The 23,072-nt window shown below is 34.1% G+C and overlaps 1 protein-coding gene across 4 annotated transcripts in view; it reads right to left on the bottom strand.

Annotated features, from left to right (window-relative positions):
* STK3 (serine/threonine kinase 3) overlaps positions 1-23,072 on the bottom strand; it is a 211,910-nt gene that overhangs the window by 66,613 nt on the left and 122,225 nt on the right. For 3 of the 4 annotated variants that reach the window (XM_012723058.1, XM_012723060.1, XM_012723059.1), the window contains one exon: positions 380-587. In XM_012723058.1, the coding sequence (XP_012578512.1) occupies positions 380-587 (208 nt within the window). The remainder of the gene's footprint in view (positions 1-379; positions 588-23,072) is intronic. The other variant, XM_004679699.2, reaches the window with a different exon arrangement.

The raw sequence follows: 23,072 nt of genomic DNA, 5'->3' as shown, positions 1-23,072 counted from the left end.
CGCATGAGTTCGATTCCCACCTGCCACCTGCCCCGGAGGTGACCACATGGCGTGTCAGACCTCTCCTGACCTGCCCGCTGCTTCCCTCAGTAGTGTACTTCGTAGATCTGCCTGTTCTGCTCCCCACTCTGTCTCTGGTGAAGCCTCTCACCGCCCCTGAGCCTCTGGCCTGTACCCCAGTTCTGTATGCACAAATAAATAAATAAATTAAAAAAAAAATGAAGTCTATTTGTGCCATGCTCGTTTTTACTGCTAATTAAAGCCAACAAACAAAATTTTCTGTAAGTGGCTAAAAAAAGTACACAGAAACATCCTGCTTTCTATATAAGTATATACATGCAAAATAGAAAATTAATATTCAATGGTAAAAAACACATACTTTTCATAGTTCCATCTTCTTCTTCCTCATCTTCACTGTTTATAACCATGGTCCCCAAGTCAGACTCTAACATAGTGCTATTATGTTCAATCATAGTCTGGGCTCCTTCACTCATAGTACTTGTGGCCCGCATTGTGCCCACATTTTCTGAACTCGTCTTCACCATGGTGTGGGAATCCAGCTCATCTTCATCCTGTGAGCAAAAACACTGTATTGAAGGAAGAATTTAAGACATTTGGCTTTCTTAATTTGTAACAGTATAAGCATATAAGAAACTGTTATTGGGCACAAATGGTTAAAGCACAGCACTAAGAAGCTAAAGCCACTTCAACATGAGTTCGATCCCCGCCCCAGAGGTGACCCACATGATGCACCAGACCTCTCCTGACCCACCCACTGTTCCCTCAGCAGTGTACTTCATCAATTGGCCTGTTCTGCTCCTCACTCTGGTGAATCCACTCACTACCCCTGCACCTCTGGCCTGTACCCCAGTTCTGTATGCATACATAAATAAATCTTTAACAAAAATTAAAAAAGAAAACAAAAAACTTATTACTAATTTTTATAGGTGATCACACATACAAATATTATCATAAGAACCAAAGTTATCCAAAAGAGCTTTACACTGTAGGTAAGTAAAGTTCAAGTAACTGAAATTATTTGATGGAATAGATGACTGAAATCTGCTTCTTTTAATAAGGTGATACAGGAAAAATATCAAAAATATGCTTAACAACATAGTGAGAAGATAACTAAAAGACAGCACATTAAAGACAGAACACATTGATTCTATTATAACCTTAGTAGGCAGTAATAATAATGTCTATAATCTTGCACATTGGCTATCAGCTGTTGTAAAATTTTGATTAAATATATACATAACATGAAGTTTGTTATTTTAGTAGTGTTTAAAGTGTACAGTTTTGCTGCATTATTCACAATATTGTGTGATCATCACCAACCTCTATTTCCAGAATTTTTTCATCAAATAGAAACTCTGTACCATTAAAAAATAACTCTTTCCTTCCCCCACCCCCAACACCTCATTAAGCTCTCTTTACATAAGTAGGATCATATAACCTTTGGCGACTAGCTTATTTCACTGTCACATATTTCACTGTTTTCAAGGTACATCCATGTTGTAGCATGTATCAGAATTGTATTCTCTTTTTAAAGGCTAACCAATATTCCATAGTCAGAATTGTATTCTCTTTTTAAAGGCTGACCAATATTCCATAGTGTGTATGTGTGCACAGGTGCACAAACTATATGTAAATATATATATCACATATGTATATATATCTAATATTTTGTTTATTCATTTGCTGGTGTACACTGGGTGGTTATTATGAATAGTGTTGCTAAGAACAGTAGTGTACAATTATCAATTTGAGGTATTTTCAATTTTGAGGGTATATACCTAGAAGTGCAAAATTTTGTGTCATATGGTTTTCTATGTTTAATTTCTAAGAAACTAACAAAATTGTCTACCCAAGAGGAGTACGCAGTGTTCCAATTTCTCCACCACCTCACCAATACTTCATTTCTATTTTTGAGACAGCCACCCTAATGAATATGAAGTGCATCTAGCTGTGATATTATTACCATTTCCCAATGTTAGCGATGTTGAACATCTTTTCATGTGCTTATCCACCTGGGTATCTTCTTTGGGAAAAAATGTCTATTCAAGTCCTTTGCTCTTTTTAAAATAAGTTGTGTTTTGGTCACTGTCAATGAACAAGAGTTCATTACAGATCCTGGATGTTAATCATTTATCAGATATATAATTTGCAAATATCTACCCATATTTTGTATGTTGTCTTTTCACTCTTTGGATAGTTTCTCTGATGGATAAAATTTTTACATTTTGATGAAGTCCAATTTATCTACTTTTTCTTTTGCTGCCGGTGTTTTTGTTTTCATAGCCATTAGCTTTTGAACACAAATTCACAGAAGAAGGAAGTCAGTGACATAAATATAAACACAAAAATGATCCTTAGAATGCTTACCAAAAGATATAATGCATTACGGCCATGAAAAAGTAGCAAATTCTGTTTGAGACCCTAGAGAAATGTGTTATTTAAAAAACTTGATCGCACACCAAAATTCGTTATCTATTCCATTTTAAGCAGAAACAAACAAGTAGAACATAGTTCCTGCAAAGGTCATAATGTAAATTTTAAAAGTAGGACCATCAATGTTATTCTCAGCTGACAGTCTTCTTCCTAAATCTACATAATAAATTCAGCATTATATTTCAGTCTTTAGATATTCTTCTTCATGAATCCTTTGCTTAGAAGATACCTTCATCCTTATTCCTTCAGTTATCAAATATGTTGAAGATTTCCAAATTCTAAAATTATCCTACATTTACTTACTACTTAAATACTCGATGTCTGAAACTCAGCACTCTCAAATCAAGCATAAGTTTATCACTCTCTTATCCTGTCTCACTCCATACCCAACAACCACACAAAGCAGTTATCTTCACTATCTATCTAAGAGTAAAAACATCACTATCTTTTTAGATTCTCTTTTACTTCCTATATAAAATCAGTAAACTGTTCTTCAAAGAAGTTTCTCAGCCTCATCTTCATTTCTATTCCCACTGCTACTGAGTAAATTCCTTATTACCTCCTACCTGTATTACTGCAGGTAAATAAACTCCGTGATTGAAGAGTTTCTCCCATCTGACCTTCTAGAAACACAGATCTCTTTTCAAACCAAACAGCACTTAAGTAAATCACTTCATTAGCAAAAAAAAACTTTAGTCAAGTTATTTAAACTCTCCAAACTTTGGCCCTCCCTGGTGGCGCAGCAGGTTAAAGCACAGCACTGAGAATCTAAAGCCACTTGCGCATGAGTTCGATTCCCACCTGCCCCGGAAGTGACACATGGCGTGGCAGACCTCTCCTGACCTGCCCGCTGCTCCCCTCAGCAGCGTACTTCGTCAATCTGCCTGTTCTGCTCCCCACTGTCTCTGGTGAAGCCTCTCGCCGCCCCTGAACCTCTGGCCTGTACCCCAGTTCTGTATGAACAAATAAGTAAATCTAAAAAAAAAAAAAAAACTCTCCAAACTTTAATTTCTTTAACTGTTGCAACTGATAAAATAAAGATACGCATACATGCTACTAGGAACACGTTAGTTTGATGTCCTATTCAAAGTTTGCATACTATACCAATCTTAATTTAATTCCATATGTATTGAGTATTTTCTATTGAACAATGTATAATGGCTTCCAGTTCTTGCCTGCATTAGAACCTAAACATTTTTACCTGGATTTTAATATCCTCCATGTTATCTAATTCTATTTGGCCAATCCTGTTTTTCCATTGTTCACATATCCTCGGGCAGAATCAGGTTAACCTTAACTTAATCTCCAGATGCCATAAATCTGTGTCATGTTACGCTCCTTAAGACTTCCTCTTTACCCAGAATACAGTACCCTTTTCTTTCATTTTAACTAAATTCCATCCAGTCCTAGATCAAGAATCTATTATGTTCAAGGTTAATTCAATCTTTATTACTTATCCATTTTCCCAAACTCCAATAAAAGTTAAAATCTGCAAACTTTTGCATTTAAATTTATGACCTCACTTTGTAACTGTTTTGCAAAATCTCTTTTAGACATAAGTATTTTATGGATATGGATGTTTTAGTGCTTCTGAATCTACTAGTGTTTTATTTAGTATTCTATATATAGTGAGCATTCAGCATAGAGTTGTATTTTCTCAGAATTATAAGACCATAGACTCTTAATAATAAACCTCTCATTTTATATTTGAAAAACTAAGGTTCAAAAGATTTCTCCAAGTTTACACACCTATTAAAACACATCTGAGATTACAAACCTAGTTCTTTAATTCCCTAATCTTTTATACTACTAAATATATATGGTTTACTTACCCTGATGACATGAATTTTGACCTTTTTGAATGTTTAAATTAGAGGAAAAAGCTCACGATTTTAGCAACTTACATCACCAATTCCTATTCCCAAAAAGTTCCGTACAAATTACTTGTTTCATTCTAGTCCAAACCACAATTTTCTCTCACTTGGACTATTAAGACAGCTTCTAACAGTTTTGAATATTTCCACTCTTGCCCCCTTTAGATTCCCATACAACAGGCAGATTGATACTTTCAAAAGATAAAATTATATTACAGTACTCTCTTGTTCAAAACCCTGCATTTGGCTTTCCATCATACTCAGAATAAAATCCAAAATCTTTATCATGGACAAATGTGATCTGGTCCCGTCACATCTGTCAATCCCATCTCTTATCACATTCTGTCTCACACACCATGTTCTAGTCATGCTGGCCTCCTTTGATGTTTCTTGAGCATTCTAAGTATGCTGCTCCTTCAAGCCGTTTACTTGGCTGATCTCTCAAAGCCTGGGAATACTCTTCCTCAAGATAGCTTGATCCTTTATTTAACTCATGTCTCTATTTAGATGTCACCTCCTGAGTGAGCCTTTTTGTGACAACTATCTAAAACTGAAGCCTCCATTGCTCTTTCATCTTCCTGTATTCCTCAGAGCATATACCTTCTCTACCACTAGCACATATGCCACACATCAAACTTACATAGTTTGATGAAGGCAGAGACTTCTTTTTACTGATGAATCCATAATGCTCAGAACACCTAGCACACAGTAGGTATTTGGCACAAATATGTTCAATGAATGAATCAAGTTGTATTATTAATCCAATCAACAAGAAGTTGCTATATATAATATGTGAAAAACTGGACAAGACATTGGAGATACAAAAATGAACAGAAATGGTTTTGCTTCATTTGATGAATCTGAGGCCTAAGAAAAGCTCACTTATACACTAGACTGATACAAGATATGATTAAGAACAAAGTACAGTGGGAGTTCCAAAAGTAGAGTCTCTAACTCTGCCTCTAACAAGAAAATCTCAGAGGAGATGACCTTAAGTTAGGTATTTAAGGATAAGTAGACCAGAAATGAAACATATATACAAAAAATCTGGGTGGGTGCTTTACAGTACAATTTCTTAACAGAATCACACTTAATATCCCCTTTCAACATAGACATCTTAAGTCTGAGTTAGGTGCCATAGCACCTTGTACCTGTGCCAATCACACACTGATAACACAATTCTGTAATTGTCTGTACACTTCACTTGCTAAATCTCCCATTAGATTCTAAATTCCATAATGACAGTAGTCAGATCTTTTTAACAGTTACATTCCTGGTATCCAGTATAGAGCCTCACATTCCTTACAGAATATATTGAATAAGTGCTAAAACGCTCATTATGAGACAGTATCAAAGAACAGAACTAAGGACAGTCATGTAAAGTTCTAGTGCAATTTTAGTTAAATCAACTTATTATTATAAAACACAGAATGGCTACTTAACAACCTTAGAGGGAATGTCATTTATTAGAATTATTCAGCTGATCATTCATTTAATGATAGTAATTCTGATTCTAAAGTTGAAGACCTAACTTTCAATTGTGTGAGGCTTTTAAAATTATTTTCAGCACTTCTCAAGTCTAATTTAATTTATATTTAAGGTTAGCTAGAGCATATATCATTTTACTAAGAGATGAGGAAATGGGTGCACACATAAACTAATTTGTACTTAGTCAAAAAAATATAAAAGCTGGAATCTATTTTTTCCTATAGATCTCACTGAGGAAGGAAGAAAATGATGACTTTCTATCAGTTCTTAAAATTTTTGGTAGTTTATTATCTTACTTTATCATGGTCACAACTATTTTTTTCCCCAAACACTGAATTTATTTTTATATATGTGAATCTTATGTCTCTTATCCTTGAAAAATTCAGTCCACTGACCATTAAACTAACAAGAAATGTAGCAACTGGTTGGTGTGAAATAATATTTTCAGTTTTCCTATATTATATATTAGAATTGAATCCACAAAGGGACACTGAAGCCTCTAGACTCACATTTGGCTTAAAATATAAAATCATAAAAAAAAAATTGAGTTAGGTTCACAAAGGATTGATTTTGCTGCACATTATTTTTATTATAAAATCACACTGCAAAAGGATAATCTAACTAAAATTTGATAGTAGAAAGTGCATTAAAAATAGAATAAGCATTCAATACTCTAGCTAGAGGATGACACCCAAATATAGTTACTAGAATAAAAATTAGTACATAAAATGTTAGAAAACTCAAATTAATGATTTGGTGACAGTGTTGAAACCTTTCAGCAATACTTCCTACTTTTTAAAACGCATTATCTCAAATTATTTTGGTATTTTTGATTACTGTTAAAATTTTACATTATTAATAATGATAGTATTTTTTCTCAAAGTTATATTTCACGTATGTGTACTGTTATTCCTCAAAAAAGAAAACTCAAAAAAAAATATGTTGATACTTTATAGAAAAAGATCTGCAGAACAGATGCTTCCCCACTGAAGAAAGCAGCCAATTCCAGTAAGGAATATAATAGCATTTTCAATCAGTGGTCATCATGTGCCAGGAATGCAAAACAGAGTACTGATGATAATCCAGGTTATGAATCATAAAATCCACATGGAATACAAATATTTGAAAACATTATTAGGAAATCCTACTCCATTGCTAAGAGATTTATGTTATAACAGTCTGAGAAATAATCAGAAATCAGACCACATTAGTTATTAGATAGACTACATTTGCAACATCTACTATCTTAGAGAATTTTTAAATCAGCTACAATTTAACTCATTTTAAGAATATTTACAAAAACATTTTGGAAATCAATTATAACATTAATGAGATAGGCTATTCCTTAAATAATTTTTCTATTGGAAATATTCTAATTTCCTTCTCTTTTGACATAGTAAATACTTCTTTGTTGGTAATATAATTACATAATAGTTCACAATCAGTATAGAACAGTGATCTAAATGGTTTTGATTCAAATACACAATTATAATGATTATGTATTCTACAACACCTTAAATTTTTTTAAAAAAGAACTTATAAGATACATAAATGAAACAACTATACCAAAAATGTTACAATATTATAGTGATCTAGAGCTTTATTTTTTAGAGATTTATTTATACATACAAAAGGGGGGGTACAGACCATAGGTGGGGGGTGTGAGAAAATTCACCAGAGACAGAGTGGGGAGCAGAACAGGCAGACTGAGTGAAATACACAGGTGAGGGGAGCAGTTGATGAAACAGAAGAGGTCTGCTGTGCCATGTGGTTCAGATCCCTGGCTGGGGATCAAACTCATGCCACAATGGCTGCAGATAGCTTCACTAGGAATCTTTAAAGCATTTTAGAGGTACTAATCAAATTACTAGAGGAAATCCCAAAGGCATCTAAACAGAACTGAGAGCCAGAGTGAGAAAACAAGCTAAACTGAACCTAGGGCTGTCTGAGGGGCACTGATTACAGTGCTGGGTGGTGACAAGATATCTACTTTAGTGGATAAAGCTGAGTAAGAGTCAAATCTTAGGACTCTTTCCAAAGTAGAACTGAAACCCCACATAATGCTGAGAATCTGAAATGGTTTATATCCTCAGTGAAAAGGTAGAGAAAAAGAAATATACCAACAAAGATAGGAGATGATAAGCAAACCTGTCTGTCTCCTTTTGGTTAAAATGTAAAGATGGGCAGTGAGTGATGGGGTATATCACTTCAAATGTACAGACATAGGTCTAGTTTTCCAACATTACTCATATGGTTTGGAGAACTCCGTGCTGAGAAATTAACCTAATACAGTTCCCATATGAGAGAGAACCTGATGGAAACAAAAATCTACCTAAGAGGGACATCTACTCAACCTTCAACCCAGAACTCATTACTCTCAGAAATAAAATCTAGCTAAATGTGAGTTCAGAATCCAAAAGATAATCAATGAATAAACAAGTTACCTAGTACAGATAGAAACAACAACCTACTGAAGTAAGATTTCTTAAGATTAAGTTATCTTTCTCAGACCTAGAACTTACTGAGATAAAAATTCCCATGATAAAAATTAGGAAAAAGTAGAGAGTGGCATTCTAAACTGGAAAAAACAAATTCAAATAGAAATATTTTGACTAGAATGGAAAGCAATACATGAATTTGATGGAAATAAGAGGTGGCCTGCATTTTATAGAATGCTGGTATAGCAAGCATAAGATGATTGGCAGCAATGTTAGGAACCTTGAAAAAACCAAAGGAAGGGCAGCAGAAGGTTGTAGAGATACTGGAATCAGAAGGTTAATAAACTAAAATGCAGAGAGGGGAACCAGAACCAGACCTTGTGACCTACGGAAACAGAAATCAGTCAAATTTGAAAGAAATCATGAAATAAGAAGCAAGATGCTCTAGAAACAGTGGGACAGTCAGGTACAACAGATCAAAAATAGGTGCAACATTCTGAACGTAAAGAGATCAAATGAAATAAAAAAGAAAACTCCAAAAGATGCTATTTTGAATAGATGAGACAGAAACAAAACAGTTGATGCCAGTTACTTGTGAACCATCACTCCCTACCCTGCCCAATTTAAATAAATAAAAAAAACTTAATAGAATTTGCTACTGATCCATGATAAACATTGGGATCTAATCTTTAATTTCAGTGAAAGAGTCAAGCAAGAAATCTACTAGGCATGTGCAGTACAGCTTCAAGAAAAAGCATAAAACTGATTAAAACAGTGGTAGGAATCTTTTACTTCTACATGCATAACTAAATTCAGGGATTAGTGATCATGCTAACATGCTAAACCATATCAATAAATATTTCAATCATTACTTGAGTTAGCAAAGAGGGTACTATTGTACATTTCCTAGTATATGTCATACCATGATAGCTCTATGTACCATTAATCTAAAATATTTTCTGACTCGGCAAACTGTATTTTCAAATATGGAAAAGGATAGAACGTATCCCATTGACCCTATTATCAATACATCCTGCAGTGTCTACTACTCTTTATTAAAAGATTAACAGCCCACAGCAAGATCAGCCAGTACTTCTAGTTTCATTAGTACTGTGTTCAACTCAACTGAGCTAAGGTCTATAGAGAAATCATACAAAATAACCTCCTGCAAATAGCTGTCCTTAAGCACCTCTACTATTGGTTAGATAAGTAATAACGTATTCATCAATTAAAAATGAGCAAGATTTGCAGTTTCTGAAAATCTATACGAAGAATAAATTTTCTTCCCATTGCTTTATGTAGGTGTTACTTCTATTTTAATAAAAAACTGGCGCAATTGCATATACAGCTGCTGTCTTTGAGATACCTTCTTTAACAAACAGAAACTTCTGCCTTCATGCATCCTAACTTTTACATGTTCACAGCATGTTTTAAAGTTACATCAAAGCTTTCAAAATCTCCAAAAGTCATAAAAGACTTGTTCATCAGTACAACAAGGCTAAATGGTGAGAAGGCATGTGGGCAGGACTTCAGAGACTCCATGATGCAAGACTGCACAAGTTCTTGGCATTATATAAAAAGTTTCCAAACAAAAGATTATCTTACATCCCCTGTGCATAATACTAATATACAATAGGGTAAATTAAAAAGTAAAAGCAACCTGAGCCATGACTTTATCCTTTCTCTCACAGCCAAAGGCATGTCAAAGGATTAATAAACTATAAAGATTATAAAATCACAATTTTAAAATAAAAACACCTTTAAAAACGGTTCTTTCAAGCAATTTATAAAATTCCACAAGAGGGCACCAAAGACAAAAACTAGAATTAATTCCAGTGATTGGCAACAAACAGATAAAACAGGTTCATAACATAGATTATTATTACTAACATACTGTTAACAACTTATAGAAACAAATTAGTGGTCACTATTTTCTTTTTTTAAAAACTGATGTATTTTAAACTACTATAACCACTGTCATGCTGCAAGTTATGTTTTTAAATATTCAGTGTTTATGTTTTTAAGTATGTGTAATCTACTTTCAATAATTTCCCTAATGACTTCATGTAAGAGCAAAAGCTCAATGAGTAGTTGTTAATTCTGAACAGGAACATTCAGTAGAGATACCAGATTTTCATATTACTCTATTGTTGCTTTTATATAAAAAGATTTACAATCATAAATCTTATGGCCTTAGAGCAAACAACTAAGACCTAAAGCTCTTCCTCACTTTTCCTTTTCTTATTCCTTTTATATTTTACAGAATAGTGTTTAATAGCAAGCAGAAACTTTAAAACATTTTAGCAAAAACATGACATGTAAACTGTATGTACCTTATGAATTTTTAAATGTAAACATATATTATGATGTTAATAATCTTGAAGACCTATGCTAGTAATAAGGATTAAAATCTATTACAAAACAATTTTATACATGTATATTTTAAACAAATATTAAACATTTGTGTAATAAATGCTTAGTGTGTGTCAGGAAGTGTACTAAAATATAGTCTTTACCATTGAAAATGTTAAAGTTTAGTGGTTTAAAAGTTATAAAGTAGACAAATGAAGTGAGATAAATATTCTCATCGACATACACACAGGATACCAAGGGAACATACAGGAGCATGTGTCTAACTGAAACTTGGAGGAGCTTCTCCTTCCCCTTTTGAAAGCAGTCAAAGGCTAACATGACTCCTGAGGGAAAGGAGTTAATAAGGAAAATGAGGCTGAAGTAAGAAGTACAGACAAAAGTAATACCTGTTTTTCTTTAAACATGTTTTACACAATCCCATCTTTGTTTATGGTTTAACTACCAACTACAAAATGCCTGCTTATTCCCTCTGCATCTCTACTACCTGCAAAAAAATGAGCCATGGATACTAAAATATGTACAACAGTGATCTTACTTTATCTAGAAAGTTGCCTTAAAGAGAGCCCAGCTGGAGAGTATTTTGGCTGGTAAAATAAAGAAACAGAAGCTTTGAAATAATTTTTTACTTATTTTTTAAATGGTAAAATACAGCTACTTTTTTTTTTTTATCATTTTGAAGAAAAAGACCCTAGAAGAAAGGGATAACCTGACTGAAAAAGGGAACTTTTTAAAGCATGTAAAAAGCATATACTCTGTAACAGTAATTGACATATTGCATTATGATCAGTTTAGTTTTCTGCCTCACTCACTACACTGCAACTTTCTTGTAGGCAAGTAGCAGGAATGTAAAAAATATCCTACTGAAAAAAAGGAGAAAGCAGAAACCTTGTGAGAACAAGGAAACATACAAGTTTAAACAAAATTGAGTGCAGTAATAAAACAAGAAAATAAGAGTTACAAAACTATTTTTAGTCTTTGAGGGCATGATTATCTATATAGAATATTTCAAAGAAAATCTACAAAAAGCTCCTGTAATAAATGAGTATAGCAGGATTATAGGCCAAAAAGAAATTATAAAGAATCATTTGTTTTCCTACACATGGACAACTAACAATTGGCTTGTAATTTAAAATAATAAACATTTTTAATAGCATCAAAAAACAGTAAGTGAGAAACTTATGATTAACAAAACATGTATAGAATCTATGTGTACTGATGAAATAAACTGAAGATCTACATAAATTGAGACAGATTCCACATGCATGGATTAAGAGAATTACATTTTTTCCTAACTGAATCTATAGCTTCAACCTGATTCCACTAAAAAATTTAGCAAGTTAATCTGCAAATATTGACAAAGTGGTTCTAAATATTACACGTGAAGACAAAAGCACTGGAATAGCCAAAGCAATAATGAAATGAGAAATAAAGTTGGAAGACCCCTAAAATCTAATATGAGACTTCTGTAAAATTATAAGACTTAAAGACAATGAAGACTTCAAGACAAAAGAATAGAAACACAAATCAGTAATATATTAATGGGACAGAATAGAGTCCAGAAACAAATCCACAAAAATATAAGCAACTAATCTTTAGAAAAAAGGACCCTTCCATCTCACAACTTTCACCAAAATTAACTCTATAATAAATCTAAAACTTTATATAACATGGAAAACCAGTAAACTTCTAGAACAAAAGAGAAAACCTCTATCTTAGTTTGGTGTTGAATTTATAGATAAAATACTAAACACAGATCCATGAGAAAACAACTAATATGACAACACTAAAACTAAAAACTTCTAAAACAAAGTAAGTATTGGATGATTTCATTTGTATGTGGAATATAAAGAAACAAAACAAAAGAACAGATAAAATTAAACTACAACAAACCCTAGAAATTTGACTTCAGAATTAAGGCTACAGTGGGAAAGGAGCTCAATGAACTATGGTGGCAGATTCTGGGTGCTGGATGATAGTATAAGTGTGATAATATACATCTGAAGAGATGTGAACATCTACCTAAAAATTACATACAGTGTTGTAAACCCAGTAATTACCTCAGTAAAAAATGATGTCACTTAAAAAAGAAAGAAAGAAAAAGAAAAACTACTCTGTGAAAGACTGTTTAACAATGAAAAGATAAACTACTGAGAAAAATATTTGCAGAATATATACTCTTGAAGGATGATGTCCCAATTATACAAGGAATTCTTAAAAACAGGAAAAGCATAACAATTTTTAAATGGGGGTAAAGTAGTGAAGTCTTAGAAGTTAGATAAATGGCAAATATGCATACAATATCCTTATCCTAGAAACTGCATACTAAAAATCAATGAAATACTAGTAACATATCAGAATTGCTAAAATGCAAACTCTGACAATATATATTGATGGTGATGATGCTTAAGCAACAGAATCTCTCATTTACTGTTGATGGGAAATCTGAATGGTATATAACTTTGGAATAGAGTTGCCAGTTTCTTACAAAGCTAAACATACAGGTTCAGCAATTACAGTTGTAGGTATTTACCCAAAATGATTTGAAAACTTACATCTAAACAAAGACAGGCATGCAGAAGAGCAGCTTTACGCATAATTTTCAATAACTAGAAGTAATCAAGATGTCTTTCAGCAGGTAAGTGGATAAACTGTGATAACTCCTTGCAGCGGAGTACTATTCCATGACAAAGTGAATCATTAATCACAAAACACAAAGGTATCTTAAGTGCATATTGTCCAGTGAAAGAGGCCTGTCTAAATATATGCTGCAGAACATCAATTATACAGCATTACAGAAAAAGCCAAACTATATATGTTAAGCATATGTATGATTGCAAAGGGTTCAGGGAGAGTTGAATAGGTAGAGCACAGGGTATATTTCAGGGTAGTGAAACTATTCTGCATGATACTGCAGTGTTGGCTATGTGACACCATGCATTTGTCAAGAGTCATAGACCTTCACACCACAGAGAATGAATCTCAATTTGTGCAAATTTTGAGAAAATAACTTAGAAGGTAAGGATATTTTGGTCAGAATGTGACCAAAAGAAACCTAAGCATATTGCAAAGACATTAGAGAATGTCAATGAAGGAGATGGGAATAGAGGTTCTAACCTGAGTAACCCATGTGAACAGACTCTGAAATGACTTAAAAAGAATTATTAATTGCATAAAAGACTGCTCCATTTTATAAAGTTGTGTCCCATGAGAATATGGATTAACAATATTGAAACCAAGATACATTTATACTGAAACTTAGGTATATATTAAATGGGTAGTAATGGGGGGAGCTAGGTTTCTCATCAAAGTAGCTTGGGGGGGGGGGTTGGGGAAGAGGGAAGTTATAAATATTCCATAGAGGCAAACTTATCCATACAGTATTGGGTTAGTGTCAGAAACATCAGGGTGAACTCGTATTTAGCTTACTGTATTTACAGATGGAAATATATACCTACATATGACCTTCACAAACAAATGTCTATACTATACAAGTATCTACAAGTTACCTATCTTTGGTCTCACCTAAGAGGGTCTGTAAGTGACAACATCCCACATCACAAAAAAACATAACAGGAATTCAGGGGCTGGCTTCAGATACAAAGTTCCAATAAAAGGGACAGAAAATAAACAAGATGAGCTTGGAGTATCTTATTGTGCCATCAAAAATAAGGAAATATTCAAAAAAAAGGTCATACAAAAACATGGTATGCCTAAGATACAAATGAGTCAACTAATATACAAGAACATATGAGCAACAAAATAGAAACTACCTGCTCTGGCTCTCCCTGTGCAGCAAGTTAAAGCACAACACTACAAGCTAGCCAGAGCTTTTCAGTGCAAGTTCCATCCCCCAAACTCTGAGGTGATCCATATGGCTCAGCAGACCTCTCCTGACCCACCCGCTGCTTTTAAAAGAAGTGGGTGGGGCCCTCCCTGGTGGCGCAACGGGTTAAAGCACAGCACTGAGAAGCTAAAGCTGCTTCCGCATGAGTTCGATTCCTGCCTGCCCTGGAGGTGACCACATGGCGTGGCAGACCTCTCCTGAACCGCCTGCTGCTCCCCTCAGCAGTGTACTTCGTCGATCTGCCTGTTCTGCTCCCCACTCTGTCTCTGGTGAAGCCTCTCGCCGCCCCTGATCCTCTGGCCTGTACCCCAGTTCTGTATGCACAAATAAATAAATCTTTAAAAAAAAAAAAAAGTGGGTGGATCCTGCATCCTTGAATTTACATTAATCTGTCACACAAACCAAGAATCTTGTCTCTAGCTTGAAATACTCAAGTTGGACTATCATTCGCAAATAAAGGAATATTAGATTACAACTCTAAGTGTAAATAACCATGAGTCAATACTGACATAAATAAATGGGAAAAGTAGGCAAAAACCCCAAATAAAAATGTATACAGATTATATATTGTATAATACGCTGACCTCATTCAAGGGCAGCTTAACTCCCTACTCCTTATGTTGTACATTCTAATGTAGAACCCTGTAGCTTTCAAAAAGTACAATGTAGAAAGAGGAGAAGAACAACTTTTGTGAAGAAATTTGACAAATGTACCTTGGTTAAGTGATTATAGATCACATCAACAGTGATAAATTATGATGACAGAATTTACCTGTGGCATTGTGATAAAATAAGAAAAAAATATATTGAGTCTTTGTCTCTGAGGAACAACTTTTGTTATTTTGAATTAAGACCCTTTAAGTCATGAGTGACTTAGAAGATGGGTGTTGGTTTCCAAAGGAACCAACCATGTGATCAAAAGGTTGGAAATTTTGGATCTACCTCCTGATCCATCCTTGTGCCCCCCACCATCCCGTCTCTATGCTTGAATTTAATCAACCATGCCTAAGTAAGAACCTCCATTAAAAACCATAAAAACAAGGGATCAGGAGAAATTAAATGTAAGTGCTTAGAGAGTGGGACATCTGAGAGCTCAAAGAAGTTCCTTAATCCTTACCTATACTCCCTGTGTTGTATCCTTTATAATAAGATGGAAATAGAAAGTAATGTGTTTTTCTGAGTTCTGTGAGCTATTTTTTAAAATTAGTGAATATGTGGAATGGGTTTGTGGGCTATCCTACCTTAAAGCTAATTGCCCTGACTTGTGACAGACATCTGAAGTGGGCAACAATTTTGAGGGATATGGCCCTTAACTACAGGAGGCTAATGAAAGAATCAATCAACCTGTAGGACATACAGCTGGTACCACAGTGAGTTGAATAATTACTTGGTGTGGGAAATCCATACTTTCTGTGACAGTGTTGTGAACAGAGGTAAAGTAATTATTTCTCTAATACTGTTGATATGTCATGAGGTAATTATCCTTTAGTTCTGTGGTCTTTCTCCCAAAAGTCAATCACTTCAGTCTTATACAGGAAAACATCAAAAATATAATCAAAACTGTATGATATAAAAATAGACACAAACACCAATGGAACAGAATTGAGAGATCAGAAGTAAATCCACACTTGTAGGGACAGTTAATTTAATATAAAGAAGCCAAGAGTATACAATGAAGAAATGGAAGACTCTTCAACAAATGATGCTTAAAAAACTAGACAGTAACAAGCCAAAAAAAAACCCCACAATTTCCACAATTTTATGGATACATAAAACTGAACTCTATATGAGTTAAAGACTTGGCTGCTAAGACCAGGAAGTCGTAAGATACATCTAAGTAAACACATAAAACTCTTTGCAACACTGACTTCAGTAATGTCTTTGGGGACTCAAATACAATGGCTAGGGAAACAAAGCAAAAATAAACGGGCCTATATCAAACTAGTAACATCAGCACAGCGAAACTATCAATAAATAACTAGACAATACTGAATGAAAGTATTTTCACATCATGCACTCAAGAAGGGGCTAACATGCAAGATCAACAAAGAATTCATATAACTCAGCAATAACAACAAAATAGACAGAAGCATTAAATAGATACTTCTCCAAACAAGACATATAAGCAGCTTAACAGGCACTTGACAATATTCATTACTTACCATGCAAATCAAAATCACAATGAGATACCACCTCACATCTGTGAGAATGGACCATATCAAAGTAAACACACAAACAGCAAGTGTTGATAAGGGTGTAGAGATAAAGGAACCCTCATAAACTGTTGGTGGAAATGTAGATTATTATAGTCCCTGTGGAAAACAGTATGGCAGTATCTCAAAATATTAAAAATAGATTTACTATATGAAATAGCAATTTTATTCCTATGTATATGTCCAAAGAACACAAAAGCAATAATTTGAAGAGATGTTGGATAAATGCACTCCTTTGTTCATTAAAGAACTATTTACAATAGCCTAGTTATGGAAATAAAAGGTGCCAAAGAACAGCTGGGTGAATAAAGATGTACTGATATGCATATGGAATATTACTCAGTTATAACAAGAAAAGATGAAATCTTGCCATTTGTAACAAAATGGATGGAAGCGGAGGAAATTATGAAAGAGAAAGAAGTCAAAAGAAAGACAAGTATTAGATGATTTCAATCATATATGGAATACAAAGAAACAAAACAAAGGAACAGTAAAAACTAAACCATAGCATAATCCAGAAATCTGACAGCTAAATTGATAGTACTACAGAGGGGAAGTGAAGGACAGGGAGCGAAGGGGAAGAGGTTCAAAGGGGTATATGAAGGATTTTGGGTGCTTGCTGGTGGGCTTGGCATAGTAACACACATCCAGAGATGTGAATCTATAACCCTAAACTATATGCACTGCTGTAAATTAATGTTACCTCTAAAAAATTACACAAGAATTTATAAAGAAAAACATCAAAAAATCCCAATGATCCCCTAATAAGGAACAGTCTACACAATAACCAGGATTACTCTGAAGGCTACTAGGAGCAAGGACAATCTGTGATATTAAGAGGAGTCTAAGAAAACATGATGACTACATTAGTAAAAATTTAAATTTGGATAGGGAAAGATTTTAGTTTAAAATATCTATCAAAATTACTTCACTAATTGCAACAATGTACCACAGTACTATAAATTACTAATAAAGGGGTAAATGCATGTTAGGTAAATGGAAACTCTGTACAATTTTTACAGTTCTCTGTAAATCTAAAATCTAAAAAAAATATTAAAGGATAATGGAGAAAATCCCTCAATTTATAATTTAAATAAATACTTGAGTATGTTTTATTACCACAAAACCGAGTGCTAGACTCTACATATCAGTGATTTTTTTCTGTAACAGAATCATATAAAAGCCTTTTTTAAAATTCTGATGCCTTTACCTTTACACCAATTAAAAAAAATTCTCAAAATGAAAACAAATCATTACTTTTCTCCAAGAGTAGCCAAACAGTTCAAATATTTTACATATTAAATATCACAAAATCCATGGAACCATTTTTCCATTAGAGGTAACTAACATATAGACTTTAAATGATTTGAAAGTATATGCATATACTTTTTGTGTGTTGACAAGAAAAAAACATGTTGAAATTTCTTTTTTGTGTGTTTTTATCCTTCATTGAAATAACATTTGCTTACAATGATGTACTTAGGATCACACCACACAAATCACTAAGGCACTAAAAGCCCACCACCTCAGTCCATTGTACCTCCTCCTCACTTTGCTCCCCTCTTTTCCCCTCCCCTGCTGGTAGCCTCAATTCTACAGCCAGATTTTTAGGGTTCTTCATTGGTTTGATTTCATCTTGTCTATTGTTTAATTTCTCTATATTCCACATATAAGTGATACCACCCAGTATCTTTCTTTCTCCTGACTTATTTCACTTACCATAACCCTGTCAAGTTCTACTTATGCTGAGCAAAAGTCGGAGTTTATCTTTTTTATAATTGAATAGTATTCCAATGTATATACAAACCACATCAAAGAATGCCCTGAAGTACATTTTATTTTTAAAGTGAATTCTATCAAATGATGTATTTTAAACTCTTATATGGCAAAAACAATTCACACAGCTTTAGTTATGTGAAATTATACTATTTGTAACATTATTATGAGGTAACAACAAAATGTTACATTTAAAAGTTGTATTGAATAGAAAAATAAATTTAACAGTACTCTTATTAAAAAGTAGTCTACCTATAGACAATTCAAATATTTACAGCAAATGTGAACAAATATAAGCATGCTATTTAATCAACTCATAGTAAAAATTTGGGAATACCTTCCTAAATCCAGAAAACAAATTTTTAGTATGCAATATAGCTGACCCATCTCAGAACCAAATGTATATCACATGTTCAGAAATACCAAAAATAGGAGATCTTTCTCATATTCAGCAATGTTTAAACTAACACAAAAACCTTGATATCACGATTAACCTCCTGCAGAAATCTCTGTTTGCAATTTGTTTAACTTTAAAAATCTGTACAATTATCTCAGCACCTATCAAAACATGTCAATTTGTCAAGATACATTCTCATCAGACAAGCTTTCCTATAATAGATATAAAAATCAAATTCATAAGGCATTTCCAATCATGTCTCATACCTTTCTTGAATAAAAAATAGTTAAAGAGGTTTGTTTATAATATTTACCCATGACACAGGTGTACAGCACTAAAAGTTTTAAAAACAATATATCTTAAAATGGTTATTACCTATTATTTCCTTCACTAAAGTCATACTGAGAGTTGATGGAAATGTCAAGTTAATTGTAGGCCAGAAATGTTTCTATAACTGTAGTAAGCTGAATTTTTTTTAAATAAGCAAATCAAATTTGGAAAAATTTTAAGTTGATACTAGTATAACTCTAAATTCTCTGAAAACTGTACTCATTAATCATAGAAAAATCAAGAGCCACAATGAGCTCAAGTATTATGCTCAATGCCAACTATAAATAACTCTTATAATGCAGTATCTCAGTATGATGAATTTTACAACTCTAGAATTTTTTTAAATGTGGGAAATTTTTTTAAAAAGGCTACCAAAACAGGCAGTCTCCCTATACCATAATTAGCATAATTAGCAGGTGTGCCAAATGAATGCCTAAAACTAGAGCAAAGCCCCCAAAAAAGAAACAGCAAGTTTCATGGTAGAAAGGAAAAGATACATTGTGAATGAGAAAAAGACTGTAAAACAACAACCTTGATTTCACAAATGGAGATGTTAAGGCAAGCACAGTATCAATCAGATAATGGTTCATTATTCTATAACTGTTCTTATACAATGGGAATTAATAGACTGAGACTACCTTTGCTTAACTACCTAGAGAAAATTATTTTGTAAAAGACACAGTGACTCCGAAAAAGAATGTATTCTTTTTTTTTTTTTTTTAAAGATTTATTTATTTGTGCATACAGAACTGGGGTACAGGCCAGAGGCTCAGGGACGGTGAGAAGCTTCACCAGAGACAGAGTGGGGAGCAGAACAGGCAGATCTACGAAGTACACTGCTGAGGGAAGCAGCAGGCGGGTCAGGAGAGGTCTGGCTCGCCATGTGGTCTCCTCCGGGCAGGCGGCAGGCGGGAATCGAACTCATGCGGAAGTGGCTTCAGATTCTCAGTGCTGTGCTTTAACCCGCTGCGCCACCAGGGAGGGCCAGTATTCTTATTCAACTATTTATTTGGTAATGGGGTTCTACTCACTACCAGTTCAAAAGGTTCTTAAGAGGTAGACTGATTTGAAGCTGCCTATTAAAGAACAGTAAGGTAAAACTGAGGAAAATTCTGAGAAACATTCACCTAGAGGCTTTATCACCACTATTGGAGAGTGGATTTTTTTCAAAGGATCTTGGCATTTCTTTCTATACCCATACTGAGAATTACAGTTTCAGTGGATTACATTTAAAAGAGATATGCCATCCTGTAGACATTAAGGACCACAGCCTGATAAGCTAGTTTGAACCATAAGGACTAGCCAGAAGAATCTTCCTTTTTTTTTTTTTTCCCACAGAGAGACACATTGAAGCTAGTTAAGAGAATATTTTTCTTTGAATTATTCTTAATATGAAAATAACATCTTTCCTTAAATAAAAGTAAAAACAAAAAAAACCCATAAATGTATAAAAGTTCAGTGGTTTCATGCAAGCTGAACCTCACAATAATTTCTTTTTGCTTGACACATCTGTTCAGTTTCTTATATTTTTACCTAATACTGTGATCCACATGGAAAATTTTCCATCCCAGTAACAGAGCAATCCTGGTAAATTCCTTATCAATCTTTTAATGTACTTTTTTGAATGACCACTTGGCAATGGTGTATTCTAAACTTTAACTTATACATTCAATATAATAAGACCATCCATTCTACTTTTAAAGTATATCCAATAAACCAAATGTGGAGTGTTTGCCTTATTATTTTATTGAAAAAGAGCAAACATGAACTCTTATACTGTATAAACATTTAAACACTTATAAGTGCCCGTGTGTTTCAATAAGCTATATGCTAACTAAAAAGTAATTTTTAAAAAAACCATTAAGTAGGGCCCTCCCTGGTGGCGCAGCAGGTTAAAGCACAGCACTGAGAAGCTAAAGCCACTTCTGCATGAGTTTGATCCCTGTCTGCCCCGGAGGTGACCCACATGGCACAGCAGACCTCTCCTGACCCGCCCGCTGCTCCCCTCAGCAGTGTACTTCATTCATCTGCCTGTTCTGCTCCCCACTCTTGTCTCTGGTGAATCCTCTCACTGCCCCTGCACCTCTGGCCTGTACCCTAGTTCTGTGCACATAAATAAATAACTCTTAAAAAAATCATTAAGTAGAACTATATGAATAATATCATACAGTGTATAATTAATACATTACCTCAACATGCTCATTATCTTGAATATTGCAGATATATTAGCATAATCTGAATGAGAACAAGAAAAAGTCCTGGTGCCTACACTTTATATATACCTATGTCAAACTTCGTGTTGATGAAGTCAAAAATGAATTATCATTTTGTGAAAGTATTTGACTTTTTATGAAAAATAGAGTATCAATCTAGTAACAATCATAGACTGTTTCTGAGAAGTATGCTGATTTAAAATTTTGCTAAAAATGAATGGCATTGTAGAAATATAATTTCAGTAAGTATATGAAGAGTTCTAATTTATTCTTTATATGATAGTTTTAGGAGTACATATGTGTATTTATTTATTATATACAGAGCAACAACTGACAGAATGATCTCAAGATGGAAGCTACTGCCTGAGAACAAATAAAGCATGTGAGTAGTACACTCAAAGTGACTCTGCCAAGACTTTCTTCTTCATTCTCAATTAAAAACAACAAAAAAGAAACAAAATAGTTTTATCCAGAAAATACAGCTTGGTTTCAGAGAATAAATGCTTATTTGGACAAAGAAATCATACAAACTGAATGAAATTTTTCAATCTGTGCATAATACTCTGCCAGTCTTCCTTCCATAGATCAAACCTAACTTCCCTCACCTTGAAAGTAGAAAGCACTAAGTAACATATACCTAACTGAGAAAGCAACAGGGTAGTGGGCAGGAGGTGGAACCCCTTTGACAAGAGTGTTTGTAATAGCCTGAAGAGGCATGAAATACTATTATAACTGGATGGCCTTTGAAGACTCCAGGAAAGTAAGGACATTCTTGTTACATAGTGGTAAACATTAAGAACACTATTGTCTGTATTAAGGTTGAATGTTAACAGGGCAAAGTACCTAATGAGGTGGGTGCCCACCTGAAAAGATTTCCAGGTAGATTATGATGCTTTCTTGATTTCTTCTGGTTGTTGATAATAAAATGTAAAAGCCGAGAGAAAAGTCCAAGAAAGGACAATTAAACAAAAAGAGAAACAGGATTTGCTTATTCTAAAAAATCCCTGCCTCTGTAGCAAACAATGCTACAACATGAAAAAGCTACTACTTAAACCTTAATGGTCTAAAAATCAAGATGCAAAAGTGACTGTGAAATACTTTGTTAAGATTTCAGAAAAATCCACGGCAAATAATAGCACATTTTACAAGTTTGAGGGCATTATCCCACTGTTGTATTAGGAAAAGCACAGGCCAGAGAAGCAATTATCTCAATAAAATTCATGGGTACAGTCTTTCTAATGGAGTGAACCACAACAGGAAATAGTATATATAACAGACCCACAGCTCTATTGGCATCAGCAGCATGTTTTGCAGGCAGAGGCAGTACAAACTGAAGAGACTCCAAAACTTCTACTTGTCAGGAAGCAGTCTAACAAAAGGATTACATGGTAGCTTCATGCAAAAAAAGGAAGAATGACTCTGAGGGCAGAAGAAAGAACACAGGAGATAGAGCAAAGAGTCAAGGAGAATTACTCAGGGCAGGAATAAAACTGAGCTAATCAAGCAACTGCTAACACTTCCTTGGCAAAATTCCAGCATGCAATGGTCTAGTTGGCTATTGTGCTTCCTGCCTGCCCTCTTTTGGAACAGTCTACAATGATAATCTTATGCTTGACCCACCAATGTATACTGGATAGGTGGTGGTCAACTGCTTATCCCTTCAATTCACAGG

Source organism: Condylura cristata, unplaced genomic scaffold (genome assembly GCF_000260355.1).
Source record: "Condylura cristata isolate star-nosed mole 26May11 unplaced genomic scaffold, ConCri1.0 scaffold00009, whole genome shotgun sequence".
In the NCBI taxonomy this organism is placed as follows: domain Eukaryota; kingdom Metazoa; phylum Chordata; class Mammalia; order Eulipotyphla; family Talpidae; genus Condylura; species Condylura cristata.
This window is presented reverse-complemented; position numbering and strand designations above follow the sequence as displayed.